Source organism: Berghia stephanieae, chromosome 9 (assembly GCF_034508935.2).
Source record: "Berghia stephanieae isolate SIO BIC M18660-M18661 chromosome 9, UCSD_Bste_1.3, whole genome shotgun sequence".
NCBI lineage: Eukaryota > Metazoa > Mollusca > Gastropoda > Nudibranchia > Aeolidiidae > Berghia > Berghia stephanieae.
Window position 1 is genome coordinate 15,845,837 of NC_088368.1, and position 16,205 is coordinate 15,862,041.

At 32.6% G+C, this 16,205-nt stretch overlaps 1 protein-coding gene across 30 annotated transcripts in view; it reads left to right on the forward strand.

The window, feature by feature from the left end:
- The window catches only part of LOC144979764 (transforming growth factor beta receptor type 3-like), a 93,576-nt gene extending 81,522 nt beyond the window's left edge, over positions 1-12,054 (forward strand). For 21 of the 30 annotated variants that reach the window (XM_078926822.1, XM_078926804.1, XM_078926803.1 and 18 more), the window contains exons 11-18: positions 2,242-2,394; positions 2,630-2,890; positions 4,214-4,394; positions 7,495-7,591; positions 9,403-9,580; positions 9,845-9,980; positions 10,420-10,602; positions 10,956-12,054. In XM_078926822.1, the coding sequence (XP_078782948.1) occupies positions 2,242-2,394; positions 2,630-2,890; positions 4,214-4,394; positions 7,495-7,591; positions 9,403-9,580; positions 9,845-9,980; positions 10,420-10,602; positions 10,956-11,053 (1,287 nt within the window). In that variant the 3' untranslated portion in view covers positions 11,054-12,054. The remainder of the gene's footprint in view (positions 1-2,241; positions 2,395-2,629; positions 2,891-4,213; positions 4,395-7,494; positions 7,592-9,402; positions 9,581-9,844; positions 9,981-10,419; positions 10,603-10,955) is intronic. The other 9 variants (XM_078926826.1, XM_078926829.1, XM_078926825.1 and 6 more) reach the window with 1 other exon arrangement.
- The last annotated feature ends 4,151 nt before the right edge of the window (positions 12,055-16,205 follow it).

A 16,205-nucleotide genomic window follows, 5' to 3' on the forward strand; every position in this document is an offset into this window, starting at 1 on the left:
TATAAAACATAACATTTTAGTGGGTTTTAATTTATGTCGATCACTTTTCATTCTATTGTTCTATTACTCAAGGCATTCAAATTCCAGTTGAAAAATAAATAGTGCCATTGAAATATGGTCATAATCCCCTGCATTATAGTTTGTGTTATAGCTCTCTTTATATCGGTGAAGAAAACAACAATATTGGATTAAAATATTTTGTCATTTTTTAATTAACTTTTTCTCAATTGTTATCAAAGGAGAGCATAAAATCATTACAAATGTGAGGTATTGTATTTTTTGTATTTATGTTAAACAAATTTATAATTTAATTTTTCAAAGTCAAGTGCGAGAAACATGAGCTTTTTTTGTGTATTTCCACCAAATGTGCTCCAAACGCTTTACAAGAGGTCTTAAGATAAAACAACACTAAACATATAAAATGGGGCATGACGCCTGTCAGGTATTGGGAGTTTTTTAATGCAATTTTAGAATTTATTGTGCAATGTCATATGTATCGCAGAGAACTATATTATTTCTTTAAGGGAGGGAGCGACATTAAAAATGATGAATTTTGACCCAGTTTGCTCAAATTAGATTTTGGTGGGATGTTGTCATGTGACCATTTGTCTGCATAAAAAATTGCATGAGACCTTCATCTTCAGTTTTTTTGACTCAAAATAACGTATTTTGTGACCCATAGTATGGTTAAATCCTGACCAATTTTAGTTTCAGTGGACTGATTTCATGAAAGAATATCAAATAGTCTTTATAACTAAGGAAAGGCAAAACCATATCAATGAAAAGTAAAAACTCTCCTCTATCTTCAACAACCAATCACTTTGTTCTTAATTATGTCAATTGGTCACAATCCAATCAGAGAGTGAGAGGAGATTTTATCCCTAAACTCGTTTACTTTGACTTTTAAATGCGTTTTTCTCAAAACTGCAATTTTCGTCACTAAAAACCTATCTCCAACCTTCAGTTTTCATCTAATCTTCTTCAAACTTTCTACAAATGAGTGTCATACAAATACGCAAGTCCTCTAGGAGCCGGATTTTTGAAAAAAAATAATAATTTATGAGTAATCTGAAATTATGTAACTTTTTTCAAGGGGAATAATTGAGTAATAACTAGGAACTTAATTTTTAAAGTTTCTAATTAAAAAATTAAAAATCGGGCTTCTAGAGCCTCTTTATTTTCCTTTTTTCTACCTCTGGACAAAATATTATGGTAATCGGTTGATAAACAACAAAGCCTTTGACTTTTTAAGATATGTTGTTTATTTTCCAATATGGCGTCGTTTCCATAGCAACGAGCAACTTTTTTCGAAAAAAATTATATGCAATCATCCCTCCCAAACATATACATTATGACTGTGCATAGAAGTTTAGGATATTTCATCAAATAAAAAAAATGACCCTTTAGTGTCGCTCTCCCCCCTCCTTAAGTAGATGAGTTGATGTCTCGATGTTAAGGGTCTCTTCTTCCCACTTGCTTTGCGGTCTTTTTGCCTTTGGAATTGTCTGTCCATCTGTTGGATTGAGATGACTTTGTTTTACCAAAGCTCTAGCTTGAGTCTTTAGTCATTTGGGAAATATTAGGACTTGATTGTGTGTGTATTTCAGTCAGAGGTGTGGGTTTTTTTGGTCATGGTCAAGTCTATGGGGGTATTTGATGTTACATAACCATCCACAATCATTGCTGTTTGGGATGGTGTTAGGTTATGGCTTTGTATGACAATAATTATTTCCTCACGTGACAGAAATGCTTTCTAAATGACAAGTTAATTTCTCAGAACTGTCAGAATTTGTCAAGTTGTCCTAGAGAGAAGTCCATACCCTTATTGTCATTAGGTATTGTGCAATCTTCACTGCCTTGACCCAGGCCATGTAGATAAGGACAGTTTGCCTGGAAAATGAAAGATGCTGATTAGAAATCATTTGACTGGTAACAATAGCTCGCAGACATTGTGTCCTGTTCTCTACAAATGTATATTATTATTGTTGTTATTACACGTTTAGTGTTGATATTGAAGTGGGACCTTTTGTTAAGTGCTTTTAGCCCATTTATTTTTATCAAAATTTGATATTGTGTATATAAAAAAAGCCCAATCTTTTGTTTTATCTTCCAACTTCCTTTTTCATTGGTACTGACATGACCAAGAAGATGCTGTGTTATACTTTTCCAATTTCTCAATTTCAGTAGGGTTATGAAATGGATATGAGCATTAAATTTTTTTCTTTTTTTTTTTTCTAACAGATTGCCGGTGTTGACAAGAGTAAAATATCCCTTCAAGATCCCAGTTGCCGAATGAGTGATGAGACAGATAAATTCATCATCCTTCGAACTGGTCTACACGAATGTGGCACTCATCTGCTGTCTATGGACAATGTCAACTCGTACTCCAACGTGGTAAGGCTTATCTTTTCTTATTTATTTATCTGTTATGAAATTAATCAAATAATTTATATATTTACTTGTTATATATGTAATTATCGATTTGTTTATTTAGTTCTTATTTTTATGAATTTGTTATTTCTATCTGCTATCATTGACAATATAGAAAAATGAAATAGCTTGACTGTATTCTACAATAAAACTCTTCAAATAATGTTACACAACTTTTATTGTTTTTTTTTCCCCTCAGGTCCTGATACGCACGCCACCCAATCTCATCAACAATCTGCTGCAAGATGAGCTTGGCAGTGGTTTCTTCGAGGAGGAGCTAGGATCTGGAACTAGGAGTGGCGGTGCTGGCAGCAATAATGTGGCGGAGACTGCTGGTGACGGCCAAAGTGACAGCAGTGATAAAGACCGTGGGGGCAATGGTGGCATGTTTGAAGATGATGAGGACTTCACCCCGAGTCTGGTTCGGATTTCAGTGGAGTGTCGAGCTCCAGAAATCAAGGTAGGTACATCGAGGTTATAACAAAAAAATTTTTTTTTCAAATTGAGCTTTTATATTGCTCAATATCCACTAAACATGTTCAATGTGCTTTACAGAGGGTCATTGGCCAACAGCAACACTTAACATTTAGAACAGGACATGATGCCTGTTAGGCGATATTACAATTGTTGTCGGGCAGAGACAATGCTGTTAACGGCCAGGTACTCATTTTACACATGAGTACGGTGAGAGAATGTGAGTGAAGAGCCTTTTCCAAGGACTCAACTATGCGGTGAGTGAGGCTCGAACCCAGGGTCTTCCGATCCAAAAGCGAGTGTTATACCACAAGACCACATAGCTGCACGGGTCATAAGGGAGAAATGGTGAGTGGATAAGGCATGACACTTAAACAGGGGGAGGGGGTAATTGGGTTCAAGCTCTGCTTTAGGTATCACGTTTTTTCCTTGAGGAAGAGACTTTGTCCCTATTGCTCCCTTTTCGATGCTGCACTGCTGCTTATGCTTGATTTGTCTCACTCTGTGAAATAGACCCTAAGGAAAATTTCTCTGGATTTATTTTATTCATTTATTTGTAGTTAAATTGGAAATTTCTGAATATTTATGAGCTTAATGTCAGCAGTAGTCCTCCACGGCTACTGCTGACATTAAACTCATAAATATTCATATTTCATGTTGACATTTTGTCAGGTTGTCTAATGATGTTAATACATGGAATTTTCAATACTAACATATGTTTATAAATGTAGTCAAGCTTGTATTTGGAGTTCGCAGCCAATTTCTTTCTTCAACAAAATTTCAAATGATTTACAAATTTGATAATGCATACCTGGCATTATATCACTGCGAGGGCAGTACTAGTGGAAGGGCAAAATTTAGTGCGAATCACCACCTTTTTCAAATCATTTAACAATTTGATTGACATTCCAAAGCTAGTGTAGAAGACATCAAAATTCACCAAAGGCACAAAGAAAAATGCAGCTTGCAAGGCACACTTACAATTTTTTTACTAGAGAAAACACTATTTTATTACGGACCAGCTTATCATTGAGTGTGGCGAGAACAAAATGACTAGAGAGGACTCAGCTTTGCACTGTCCCTCAGTAGGACTTGAACCAGGAACCTTTTGGTCAGAAGAGAGTGTCATAGCACAAGACCACAAAGTCTCAAGAATAAGAAGATGACTTTTATTACTCGCAATGAAAACTATGAAATATGCCGTCAATAAGAATAAAACTCCAACATACCCATTAAGTATTAAACAACTTGAAACACTGTTTTGTTCACCCAATATTCTATGCTTTCAATTTTCAAACATTGTCAACAGCAGGCCACAACAAACAGGAAGCCTGGTATATCTCCCCGTGAAGGCCAAAGTCAACATGGTGGAAGCATAACGCGTTGCAACATGAGTGTGTACGACAGTTTGTTCTTCTATCACCCCATGACTCACTTCCCCGTCAGCGTCACCAAGGATAACTACTTACACATCAAGGCATCCCTCATTGGTAAATTTTTGTAATTCTATTTAATTTTTGTTTTTTTTAAATGTTAATTGCAAGTAAAACAGTGACAACAACTATATCCAGCTGGGTGGGGATCCTGACCTCCCATAGTGGGCAGGGGGGTACATACTGTGTCTTCTGTTTGTATCTGTTTTCCAACATGCTTTCTGTCTTTGTCTTGGCATGAGATTACTTGGATTTGTCCTGGCCCTGGCCGGAGGGAAACAGTCAAATGCATAGTTATTGTTTTGGGAGATGATATTTTTTTCCTTGTAAATCATCTCTCTGTAATGTATTTTTTGTTATTTTTAATGTATAATGTAGGCATTTGAGTGTATTCCTCTTTGTTGGATTTTGTGCTTGTGTCTGGATGAGACTTATAGGTGATCTCAAACTAGGTGCATTCGTTGTATGCTCTTGGAATCTACATCTGATCCCTATTTGTTCCCAGTTCCCCTATGTCTTACTTTTTCTTGGGTGCTTTAATTGTAATTCTAGAACTTTTTGCTATCCCATTTTCTTCCTTTTTACTGGCGCTGATATAACCTAAATGTGTTGCAAGCGCCGTAAAACCCTTAAAAACAAAAACAAAATAAGTATATCCAGAATAGTGCAGAGCTGCCACTTCCACAGATTTGTGACCAGCAGCATCAATCTGGTATTATGTCAGATTAAACGAGATGAGGAAAAGTAATAAAGAGTAAGAAAATAGAATTTGTAAAACTTCTCTTTCTACCTTCACAATGAAGAGCTCAATGCAATTCTAAATTTCACTCTGTGGCCTCTATGAGACAAGACAGTTGGTTACATTTATTTGGAATTTGAGATTGTGACAAATAAAAGGTTATGGTCAACGAAAAATATATCAATGTATGAAATATTGCAAAGAAATGTTAAGTTTTCCATCTTTTATTAATTTCTCTGTCTTTAATAACAGATCTGCCAACCAGTACGATTAATGCTAATTAACTTAAACATAAATGGGTTATTTCCCTTTATAATAACTAAATTACTCTATTTTGATTTATAAAATTTATAATGATCTTTTTTTTTTATTATTTTGTACGAGTGTTGAATTACAAAGTGGGCAGCTTTAAGAACGGTATTTGGTTCAAAATGAATTTTTTAGAACCATTTTAGAAGTATTTAACTTGTCTCTGCATATTACATACTTTGCGAGTTTCCCATCATTTGACCAAAGTAATAGTATTAGTATTAGTAGTATATAGAAGTAATAGTAGTAGAAGGAGGAGGAGTAGTAGTAGTGAATGCTCAAAAAAAAGAGAGAGAGAGAGAGAGATATGGATCATTAGATAACATATGGAAAATTATCTTGCTACTGTTGCAAATTGTCATCTATTGAATTGAAGACCACTCTCCCAGATATTTTATCTCAAAACTTTCTCATAACTGATGTACTGGGCTAGCAGATATCACCATCACAACTTCATCAGCATCTCTTACCATCAACATCGTGACATCATCACTTCTACAACTGCCATCACAGCATTGTCACTGCCACAACCACCACCACATCACGTCTACCACCACCGCCACCACAGCTTCATCATCATCACCATCACCACCACTAGAGCACCATCGCTACAACAACCAACACTTCTTCCACTGACACTAGCATCAATACTACCAACATGTTAAGGGTCTTTTGATCATTTCTTTGAGTGTTTCGAAAGCAATTTCCTTTGATATTGCAATTTCTGAGCCTTATGCTAATTTTAAATGGCCATTAAGTTTTAGTTTCTCGATAAATCGATAATTTTGTAATCACTAGAGATTGCTTGAATGATGAAGATCAGAGTTTATTTTGATTTGGGATTGATGTTAGCTTTTATATAAATTTTTGTATAGTGCGCACTTTTTTTCACATGTGCGAACAAAATACACTTTTTTGCTAAAAAATACACTTTTTAGGGTCATGGAATACACTTTTCATCCTGGGAAGATTGGTAGGTCTGTAATAATGATTTTTTTAAAAACAAAAATAACAAACTTATAAATAATATTGACTCAAAATAATAACAAGAATATCTTCTCAAAATGTGTAAAAAGTTTTGACCAAAGATCAACTCTGTCCACATTTTTGTTAAGATTTTTAGAAGCTGTACCTGCTGGAATGTTTAATGCCAAATCCTTTAGTATAGTATAGTATAGTTTTCCAGCGTATTAGGCGTTTTGTGCCTTTGCTGATCTTGGCATTCAGTTCATTGAGATAAAAGTCAATAAAAAGCCCTAACAGATCTTTTGACCTGTATCTATAATATATAACTTTTTGATAAATTGAAGGCCCTAACCCTAACAGATCTTTTGACCTGTATATACGTCTAACCCTTTGATGGGATCTTAATGGGCGGTTCAACTATGCTAAACATGTAATCTGCTAAGTGGCTATCTAAGCTATTTTTGAAGGCGTTGACACTTGGAGCATTGGTCACCGTTTATGTTTCAATTTTTTGTTATTTTGCGACACAGAGAAACTACTGAAAACAGCCTTTATCAAATGGGACATAAAGAAGTTTTTATCACAGTCTCATATGTTGATTAAATTTGTCTAACTGGCTTGAGATATTCACTGTTTTCTTATTTCCTTGTCTCTTCAACTTGGGAACAGCTTAACAGTATTTAGTGTGTTTATGTGTGTGTGTGTGGGGGGGGGGGGGGGGGGGGGGGGGGGTTGTAACACAAGAAAGGCAGTTTTTTTTTCATTTATAACCATGTAAAGAGCTTTGAGCATTCTATAATTTTTGAAAATGCACTATGCAAGTGTCATCTATTATTATTATTATTATTATTATTTTTATTTTTATTATTATTATTATTATTATTATTATTTTTATTTTTATTATTATTATTATTATTATTATTATTATTATTATTATTATTATTACTATAGAATGCATGTCAAAATGACACTTTTACAATTTCCATAAGTTTAAATGTAATTCATATGTTTAAACAGGGGAGCATTTTAGAACCAAATTTCTATTTCACACTGTGAGTTATTTATAAATGAAAACCTTCAACAGTTAATAATAATAATAATAATAATTCCTCTAATTCCCATCTGATTTGATATTTTATGCAGGTAAAGACAAAACCCTGATTGTAGACAAATGTTTATTATCTACCTCAAACCTTCTACATGACAGCTCTGCTTTCACCAAGGACATCATAACACAAGGGTAAGCAAGACTGACGTTTATAAACAAATTATTTAAAAACTTGACCATTTATATAATGCTAAACTAAACGTGTTAAAAGTGCTTTACAAAGCATCTCTAGCCAACAGCAACATTTAACATGTAGGACAAGACATGACGACGCCTGTTAGGCGATATTACAATTATTCTTTCGGACAGAAACAACGCTGTCAACGGCTAAGTACTCATTTTACACCTGAGAGTATGGTGAGAGAATGTTAGTAAAGAGCCTTTCCCAAGGACTGCACCGCTCAAAGGGGGACTCAAACCCTGGACCGAAGGGAAGTGTCATACCACTAGACCACAAAGCTGCACAACCCATTTCATATAACCTATCTATACCGTCTTGGTGTTACTGAAAATTTTTGAAGATTCTTCTCTTCCATCCAATCTTTTGCCTCTGTTGAAAGGGGGGAAAAGTAAAGGAGAAACAAAGTTCCAACTAAATGAGAGCAATGGATATATGCAAGAAATACAGAAACATTCTTTTTAATTGAACACTGCTTTTTAAAGTTTATTTTATTTTATTCTTCTTCTTTCGTTTTTTTTTTGTTTTTTTTGTTTTTTTTTTTGGGGGGGGGGGGGGGTTCACGCGCATATATATATATATATATATATATATATATATATATATATATATATATATATATATATATATATATATATATATATATATATATATATATATATATATATATAATATATATATATATGAGTTTAACATTGTCACAGGCTTGTCAACCTATGTGGAATTGTGAATTAATTTTATCCAAAATACGCGAATATGAGAAAGTTTTACATGAATATTGAAGAAGTAAAATGAGCTAAAAGTGTTGCCAACTATTGGAATTGTTTGGTTCTGTTTTGGAATGAGATTAGGAATGAGTGATGCATTCTGAATATAGACTAGGTCTCCTACATATCACTTACGTGCTCTATCCCCCCTTTTTTATGACATGGCTCAGTCAGTATCCTGGTTATGGAAATGAAAATATGAATTTCTTTGTTGAAAATATGAAAAATATGCTTCATACTGGACGTAGCAAAATCATGAAAAAATGAGGCCATTGTTTGTTGATTGGCAAGTCTGTTGTTGCAAGCTTTCTACTTCTACTATCTCGATCATATATGAGGAAGAATGTCTGATTTTCATTTTAAAAGGCATCAAGTAATTCGTTGACATCTTGTAATATAGAAATCTAATAATCACTTAAAGAGAGAAAAAAGTAATAGAGAGTGAGGGCAGGTGGTCTTGAGATTTTATTTAGCTTGAGTATTTTGAACATCAGAAAGACCAAGAATTGTTCAAGATAGGCAGGGATGAAAGAGCTTTGTAGATAATATTCAGTCGCCGGAGATAATTATTTTTATTTTTGAAAGAAAAGAAAAGAAAGAAAATTCGGCTTTTGTATAGCGCAATATCCACTAAATGTTCTCAAAGGGCTTTACAAGGGGTCCCTGGTCAACAGCAACATTTAACATGTAGGACGGGACATGACGCCTGTTAGGCGATATTACAATTTTTTCGGACAAAGACAACGCTGTTAACGGCCAGGTACTCATTTTACACCCGAGTACAGTGAGAGAATGTGAGTAAAGAGCCTTTTCCAAGGACTCAACTATGCGCCGAGCGCGAGGCTCGAACCCAGGACCTTCCGAGTGTCATACCACTAGACCACCTAGCCACTGATAGATTTATTTATACATTTATTCATTTTATTTATTTATTTTAATTTTTTTTTCTTTCTTTCTTTTATATGTCATCCTTTATTATCTCTTGGAAATTTGTACAGATGCCACAGAACAAAGTTGCTAGAATGGATGGATGAAACGGATGCCCCCATTGGTATGGATGTGCCGGAGACCAAGTTCCGGTTCAAACTGGATGAAGATTTCCTGGGCCAGCCGGCCATCTATCTCCACTGTCAGTTCCACACTTGTCATCGGGACAATATGATGGGGGCACACCAGGTAAGAATTTCATCAGATTGGTAATACTATAGGATCAACAACAATAATAATTATAATGATAATAATAATGATAATAGTAATAATAATAATAATGATAATAGCATTAACAACAACAATAATGGTAACAATATTAATAACAATAATAGATGATATAATAATAATAATATTGATGATGATGATGATGACAATCATCATCATCATGACAATCATCATCATCATCATCATCTAGCTCACGTTTTTAAAAACCTTCTTATCATTCCTCAGTGTTCCATTGATCCCGAAGAGCGTTGCAGGAAAGCATCCTTGTCCCTGAAATCATCACCGTCCAGGCCAGTGGACTGTGGACCCTTGTTTATAGGACCACTGGAACTAAAGAGTGAAGCCTCCAGCGGTACAAGTGGTAGGACATGAAGATCTTTGAAATAGAATAGATAAAATTCCCTTTGTTAAGTCCCATTGGAAATGTTTCTTTAGGGTATATTTCAAGGGAATGAAATTATCCAGGCGTCTGCTGGGCCATAAGTGAGCTAAAGGGAGCTAAGGACTTGTGGCTTGTTCAAGGACACACAGTGCAGTGCATGAGATTTGATTCTGGTATCTTCAAAATTTGAATGAAGCGAAGACCAAGACGACCAATAACAGCATTGAAGAATTAGATTATACAAGTATTACGTATAAAGTATCGCTGTTGACTTGGAACCCTTTGTATAGTGTTTTAATCACATTTAGTGGATATTGCACCTTATAAAAAATTCAGGTGGTTTGGTAGGGAGGGGAGGTGTTGTTTTTTTTTTTTAATCTGTCCTTTTTTAAAAAGTTTTATTTCATTTTCTTCACAGGTACTGAACCCGAGCCTGATGGGAGTAAGGATAAGGCAGCACCAGGCACAGACCAGTCAGGTCAACAGCAGCGAGTCATTGTAGAAGGCCTGGATTCCCCCACTGTGGTGGGCATAGCTTTTGCCTCTTTCATCATTGGCATTGTGCTAGTCGGGGTTCTATGGTTCATCCATTCTCACACTGGTGGGTGATACTTATCATTATTTCTTTCATGTTTGAGTTTGGAACTGCCCCTTTTAAAAATTAATTTCCTGCTCTTTGCCTTCGTCTTCATCCTCTATATTATCTGCACCATTTCCATCACAATTCATCATCATCATCATCTTCATAATTCATAGAATGTGTTAGATTTGTCCTATTAATTTGTATTTGGTGTCTTTTACACCCAGAGCCCTCATAACTGATGGGCGTTGATTGTCGTTAAAAGCATTTGTTATTATTATTATTAACATCATCGTTATCATTGCCACCACCGCCACCTCCACCATCACTACCATCATAATTATCATCATTTTTACATTATCATCTATGTTCAGGTCCGGTGAAAAATGGCAGCTCAAGCAGGAGTTCTCGTTCCGAGGTCAACGCCAGCGGCGACATCACTCCAAACTCATCCTCTCCAATGACAGCTTGATGAATGAATGAAATCAGAATTGTTCCAATGGATGGATGGATGAATGAAGGAATGAATAAACGGATGAATGAATGAATGAATCCTTGGATGAATGAGATGATTGGATGGATGGTGATTAGTTGGATAAAATGAGAATAGGAATTGAAGTCAGTTGGGCTTGTTTTTAATGAGAAGGAAGTTTTGTGATTTTTGAAGGAGTCATTTTCTGTCGTTAATCCTTTGAAAAACATCCACTAATATTGATATCTATTTATATCTGTGGGATGACTGAAATGATACCTTTGAACTGTAATTATAGTGTAATGTTCCAGGGTTTATCGTTGTTGATTCTTGCCACTGAAACTCCAGAACAATATCTGTAAAAATGAAATAGCCCACATTGGGCTACACATACCAATAAATACAGGATCGATCATCCATGGTACGCTGTTGCTGTAAGGAAAAAGACCATGCCTTGTACACTTATAATATGCAGACATATTAGGTCATTTTCCTTAAGATTGCAGTGTAGTTTTTAATCACCAAATATACAAAGATGTTAATTAAATATACAATCTCTGGAAATGTCTCATACCTAGAAACAAAAAAATATGAATTTACCATCAAAGAATTATTAATTTGAAAGTCAAATTTGGCTTAAACTATCAAAAAAGACATAATCCTGAAGTGTTTTAAAATGTCGTTTAATTCCATTAAATACTCACAAAGTGGAAGAAGCAATAGACTCGATGAGGATTGTTGAGAAATCAAATAGATTGTCGGATTCATAATTGAATGCCTTTGATATGGATTGAGGAAAACACAAGCGAGTTGACAGATTGCTGAGTGGATGCCGGCTTCGGTGAGGAATGAAAATGAACAAGTAGTAAATTTTATGAGATGAATGAGTAGATTAAATGAAATCAAAGATTTGATTGGACAAAAAAAAAAAAAAGACAAGCAAGGCTTGTTGAAAAGGAGAGAATGAGAATGTTGTTGAGGAGATGCAAGATGATTTTTTAGTGCAGTCATATGAATATTTATATAAATGTAAATAAGTTTTGTTTTTTTGTTTATTTTTGTTGTTGTTTTTTTTTAGGTTTTGATTTTAATTTAATTTTATTCCCTTTAAAAAGCAATTGTATCTTATTATTTTTATTGTTACATTATATATATATATATATATATATATATATATATAATATATATATATATATATATATATATATATATATATATATATATATATATATATATATATATATATATATATATATTATATATATATATATTTATATTATAATATATATCATATATATATATATAGTCATACCATGTGTATGTATCGTCATTGTAATTGATATAGAGCAGTAAAGTTAGGTGCCCCAAACGTAAACAATAACAAGTTGCTAGTGATTTCCGTTAGGGACCGGAATAATTTACGCACAATATAGGTCTCCCAATTTTGTAGTTTGAGTTGTAGGCAATACACTTTCAGTATTGAAATATGTTTACATAAAATCTAACAGTTGCAGAAATAATAATATAAGGCTAAATTATTATGAAAATCAGGCTCCGAATAATTCTCGTTTTGTTCACACCAGCGCAATAATTTGCTCTGGTCTAAAAATAGATAGACTGTAACTTTTGATAAATTTTAGAAAATTTTACCTTTTGTTCCATAAAATATCCATATCTAGACATTATTTGATGCATGATCGAGTATTTATGAATATGTGTTTCTTTTGCCACCTAACAGCCAAATTTTAAAGGTTATTTTTTTCTATTATTTACATTGGAACGTGAGCTGTCAAGACAGGAACATGTGGTTTGCCACGTGCTTCTCGACCTTTGTTTACGTTTGGGGCAGCTAACTTTACTGCTCTATATTGAATAGAGAAATACTGAACTCAGGGATAATTAGTGCGGAATAGTGCACACCATAATCACATACACAAACACCAACAACCCCCCCCACCCTCCCCTCCTTTTCTATATACATCTAAACACAATGAGCTAAGTCACATTTTTTAAATTTGTTTATTTGCAGAACTTTCCTTCCTTTTCTTTATTGTCTTTTATTTTCATTTGTCTTTCTCTTTTTAATTTTTTTTTCTTCTTTTAAAACATTTTTTGAATGATGGATATTACACTTTATCAAGAATTTTCCTTCTTTATTATCGTGGGATAGTTTAGATAAAGGAGAGTCATATTTTTGGTGAGATTCATGTGTTTTTAACTTTATTATTATTATTATTATTATTATTATTATTATTATTATTATTATTATTATTATTATTATTATTATTATTATTATTATTATTGTTTTTTGATTGATTAACTGTGACTGTTCAATTCCTCCACTCAGTCAAAGAATAGGATACTATAGATGGCATTGCCAAGTTTAGGAAAAGTTTATCAAGTAGACTTAATATTAAGCATAAATGCAGTAAATTCTGTTTGTATTTTGTGTGCGTTTATTCTCTATCTCTCTCTGCTTCATTACATGTACCATCAGTATCCCCACAGGGTTTTCGAAAAATGATCGTTGAGTAATTTTAGAATGGTCATTATGTCAACTTTTAAATCTTTAGTACTGTTGAGTCAAAAAAGTTTGTTGAATGACTGTCGAACGAATAGATAAGGATAAAAATATGGAGGGAAAGAGAGAAATTATAGTGTACAATTGTAAATTAATGAAATATGTGTCAAACAACTGAAATGTCAGAACAATACCAAAAACAAAAAAAGAAAGATAAAAGTCAATTTTTGTATAAGCGTTCAAAACAAAGTTGTAGATAACACAAAACCAACATTTAAACCACATATTTTGAAATTGATGGTGGTATATGGATTTTTAAAATAACTTTTGTTTGACCTCATTTCGTGATATTGTTGCTTCAAACCACTTTTTAAAAAAAGAATTTGAGAAATAATTAGTGTTTAGTTACTTCAACTATATGCATAACTTTTAGTTTATGGGATTTTAGAATTATTTTATACTGTGGTCTAGAAATATGGAATTATGGTGAAACAAAAAAGTAACAATTTTTTAGCATTATTGTTTCATCTCTTTCACATCGGGTTGCATCTTTATTCTTTTGGATGCTGTTGTTTATGGTAAATTTTATTTTTCCTGTTTTTGTGATTATCAATTTTTATGGACATTTTTGTGATATCAGTCGTCAAAGCCACAGTTGTATCATATTTTGTTAATTTTAAAATATTTACTTTGTAATTTTGTTTTTCTCTCAAATTTTGACAAAGATTTTTTAATTAAGTCAAGAGAAATTTTTATTTTCCTATATTATTGTCATTTTGCAGGGTTTAAAAAAAAAAAAAAAGGAAGTAGAGGTTTATGCAAATATTTTTTTGTTTTTTTTTGTTTTGAGAATTGTAAATTGCATTCTAATACGTCAAATGAATGGTTGTGACTGCAATTTGATGTTGGAAGCTAAAATTTTTAATCTATCTTTTAAAAAAATACAAAACATAAAGGTTATAAATGTGTTATTTATTTATATTTTCTCTCCATTTTATTTCTATTTAGCGATGACTATGTATTTATATATTTTGTGATATTGCGAAGTAAATAATTATATTTTATTCTTTTCTTTTTTTTCCTTTTCTAAAAAAAGCGTTTTACCCGTCTTTTTTCTATCTCTTTAAACCACAGTAAGTTCTGTACATATCTATAAGGATTGTGATTAGTTTACACACAAGTTTTCATGATACTTGTTGATGAATTTGACACCCAATTGAGTCAGCCTCCTGTATTGTTTGTGAGCATTTATCACATGAATTTGACAAAGTTAGGAGTCGTTTTGAATGTGGGACAACAACTATTCATCAAAACCTCGAGTATAAATTTTGAAAAGACACAAAAACATTTTTTTTTTAAAATATATTCTTGAAATGAAAAATATAAGAAATCATGAATTCATAGGATGTATTAAATCTTTTAATGTTTCAGACCTGATTTATTATTGTTTATTATTATTTTTATTATTATTATTATTATATTATTATTATTATTATTATTATTATTATTATTATTATTATTATTATATTATTATTATTATTATTATTATTATTATTATTATTATTATTATTATTATTATTATTATTATTATATCATTTTCATTATTATAATTAATACATTTGATACAATTAAAGTAAGACTTGAAATTAATGACAATTCCTGACCTCCCATAGTGGGCAGGGAGGTACATACTGTGTCTTCTATCCCCTTATATCTGTTTTCCAACATGCTTTCTGTCTTTGTCTTGGAATGAGATTACCTGGTTTTGTCCTGGCCCTGGCCGGAGTCCTGGCTGAGAGGGAAACAGTCAAATGTATAGTTAGTTTTAGGAGATGATATTTTTTTTTCCTTGTAAATCATCTCTCTGTTATGTATTGTATTATGTTTTGTTTACATATTATATATGATTTGTAAACATTTGAGTGTATTCCTCTAAGTGGGGACCTGTGTTTGTGTGTGGATGAAACTTTTAGGTGATCTCAAACTAAGTACTTTGATAGTGTGCTTTTGGAATCTACATTTGTTTCCTATTTGAACCAATTCCCCTTTGTCTTACCTTTTCTTGGGTGCTTTAATTGTAATTCTAAAACTGTTTACTATCCAATTTTCTTCCTTTTTACTGCCGCTGATATGACCTTAATGTGTTGTAAGCGCCGTAAAACTCTTTAAAACAAAAAACAAAATTAATGACAACTGCTGTTTGTATAATATTCTCTTCATTTTAATTAAATTTTTTTTTTCTCTTTAATTTTTTTCATCTTTATTTTTATTTTTATTTCCTCCAATAAGGCTTACGATTTACTCTGTGTGATACGGGTCATAATTTGAAGTACATACATACATTTACATATATATATATATATATATAGTATGGATAAAATTGCAATTAGTAATGTTTTTCTTTTTGATTTCTTTTTTTTTTTTTTTGTTGTTTATGTGATAAATAAGGCTGTTTAGTATATTTTTCCACTCAATATTGGTTTTATATACGCACCAAAACAATTATAACGAAAATTTTGGAGATAGGAGAATCCATTTCTTTATTAATTTTTTTTTTTATACTTGTGTCTAGCTATTTGGAGACACACGAAAAATACCTCGGATTAGATTGTGTATTTTTGAACAATGAAA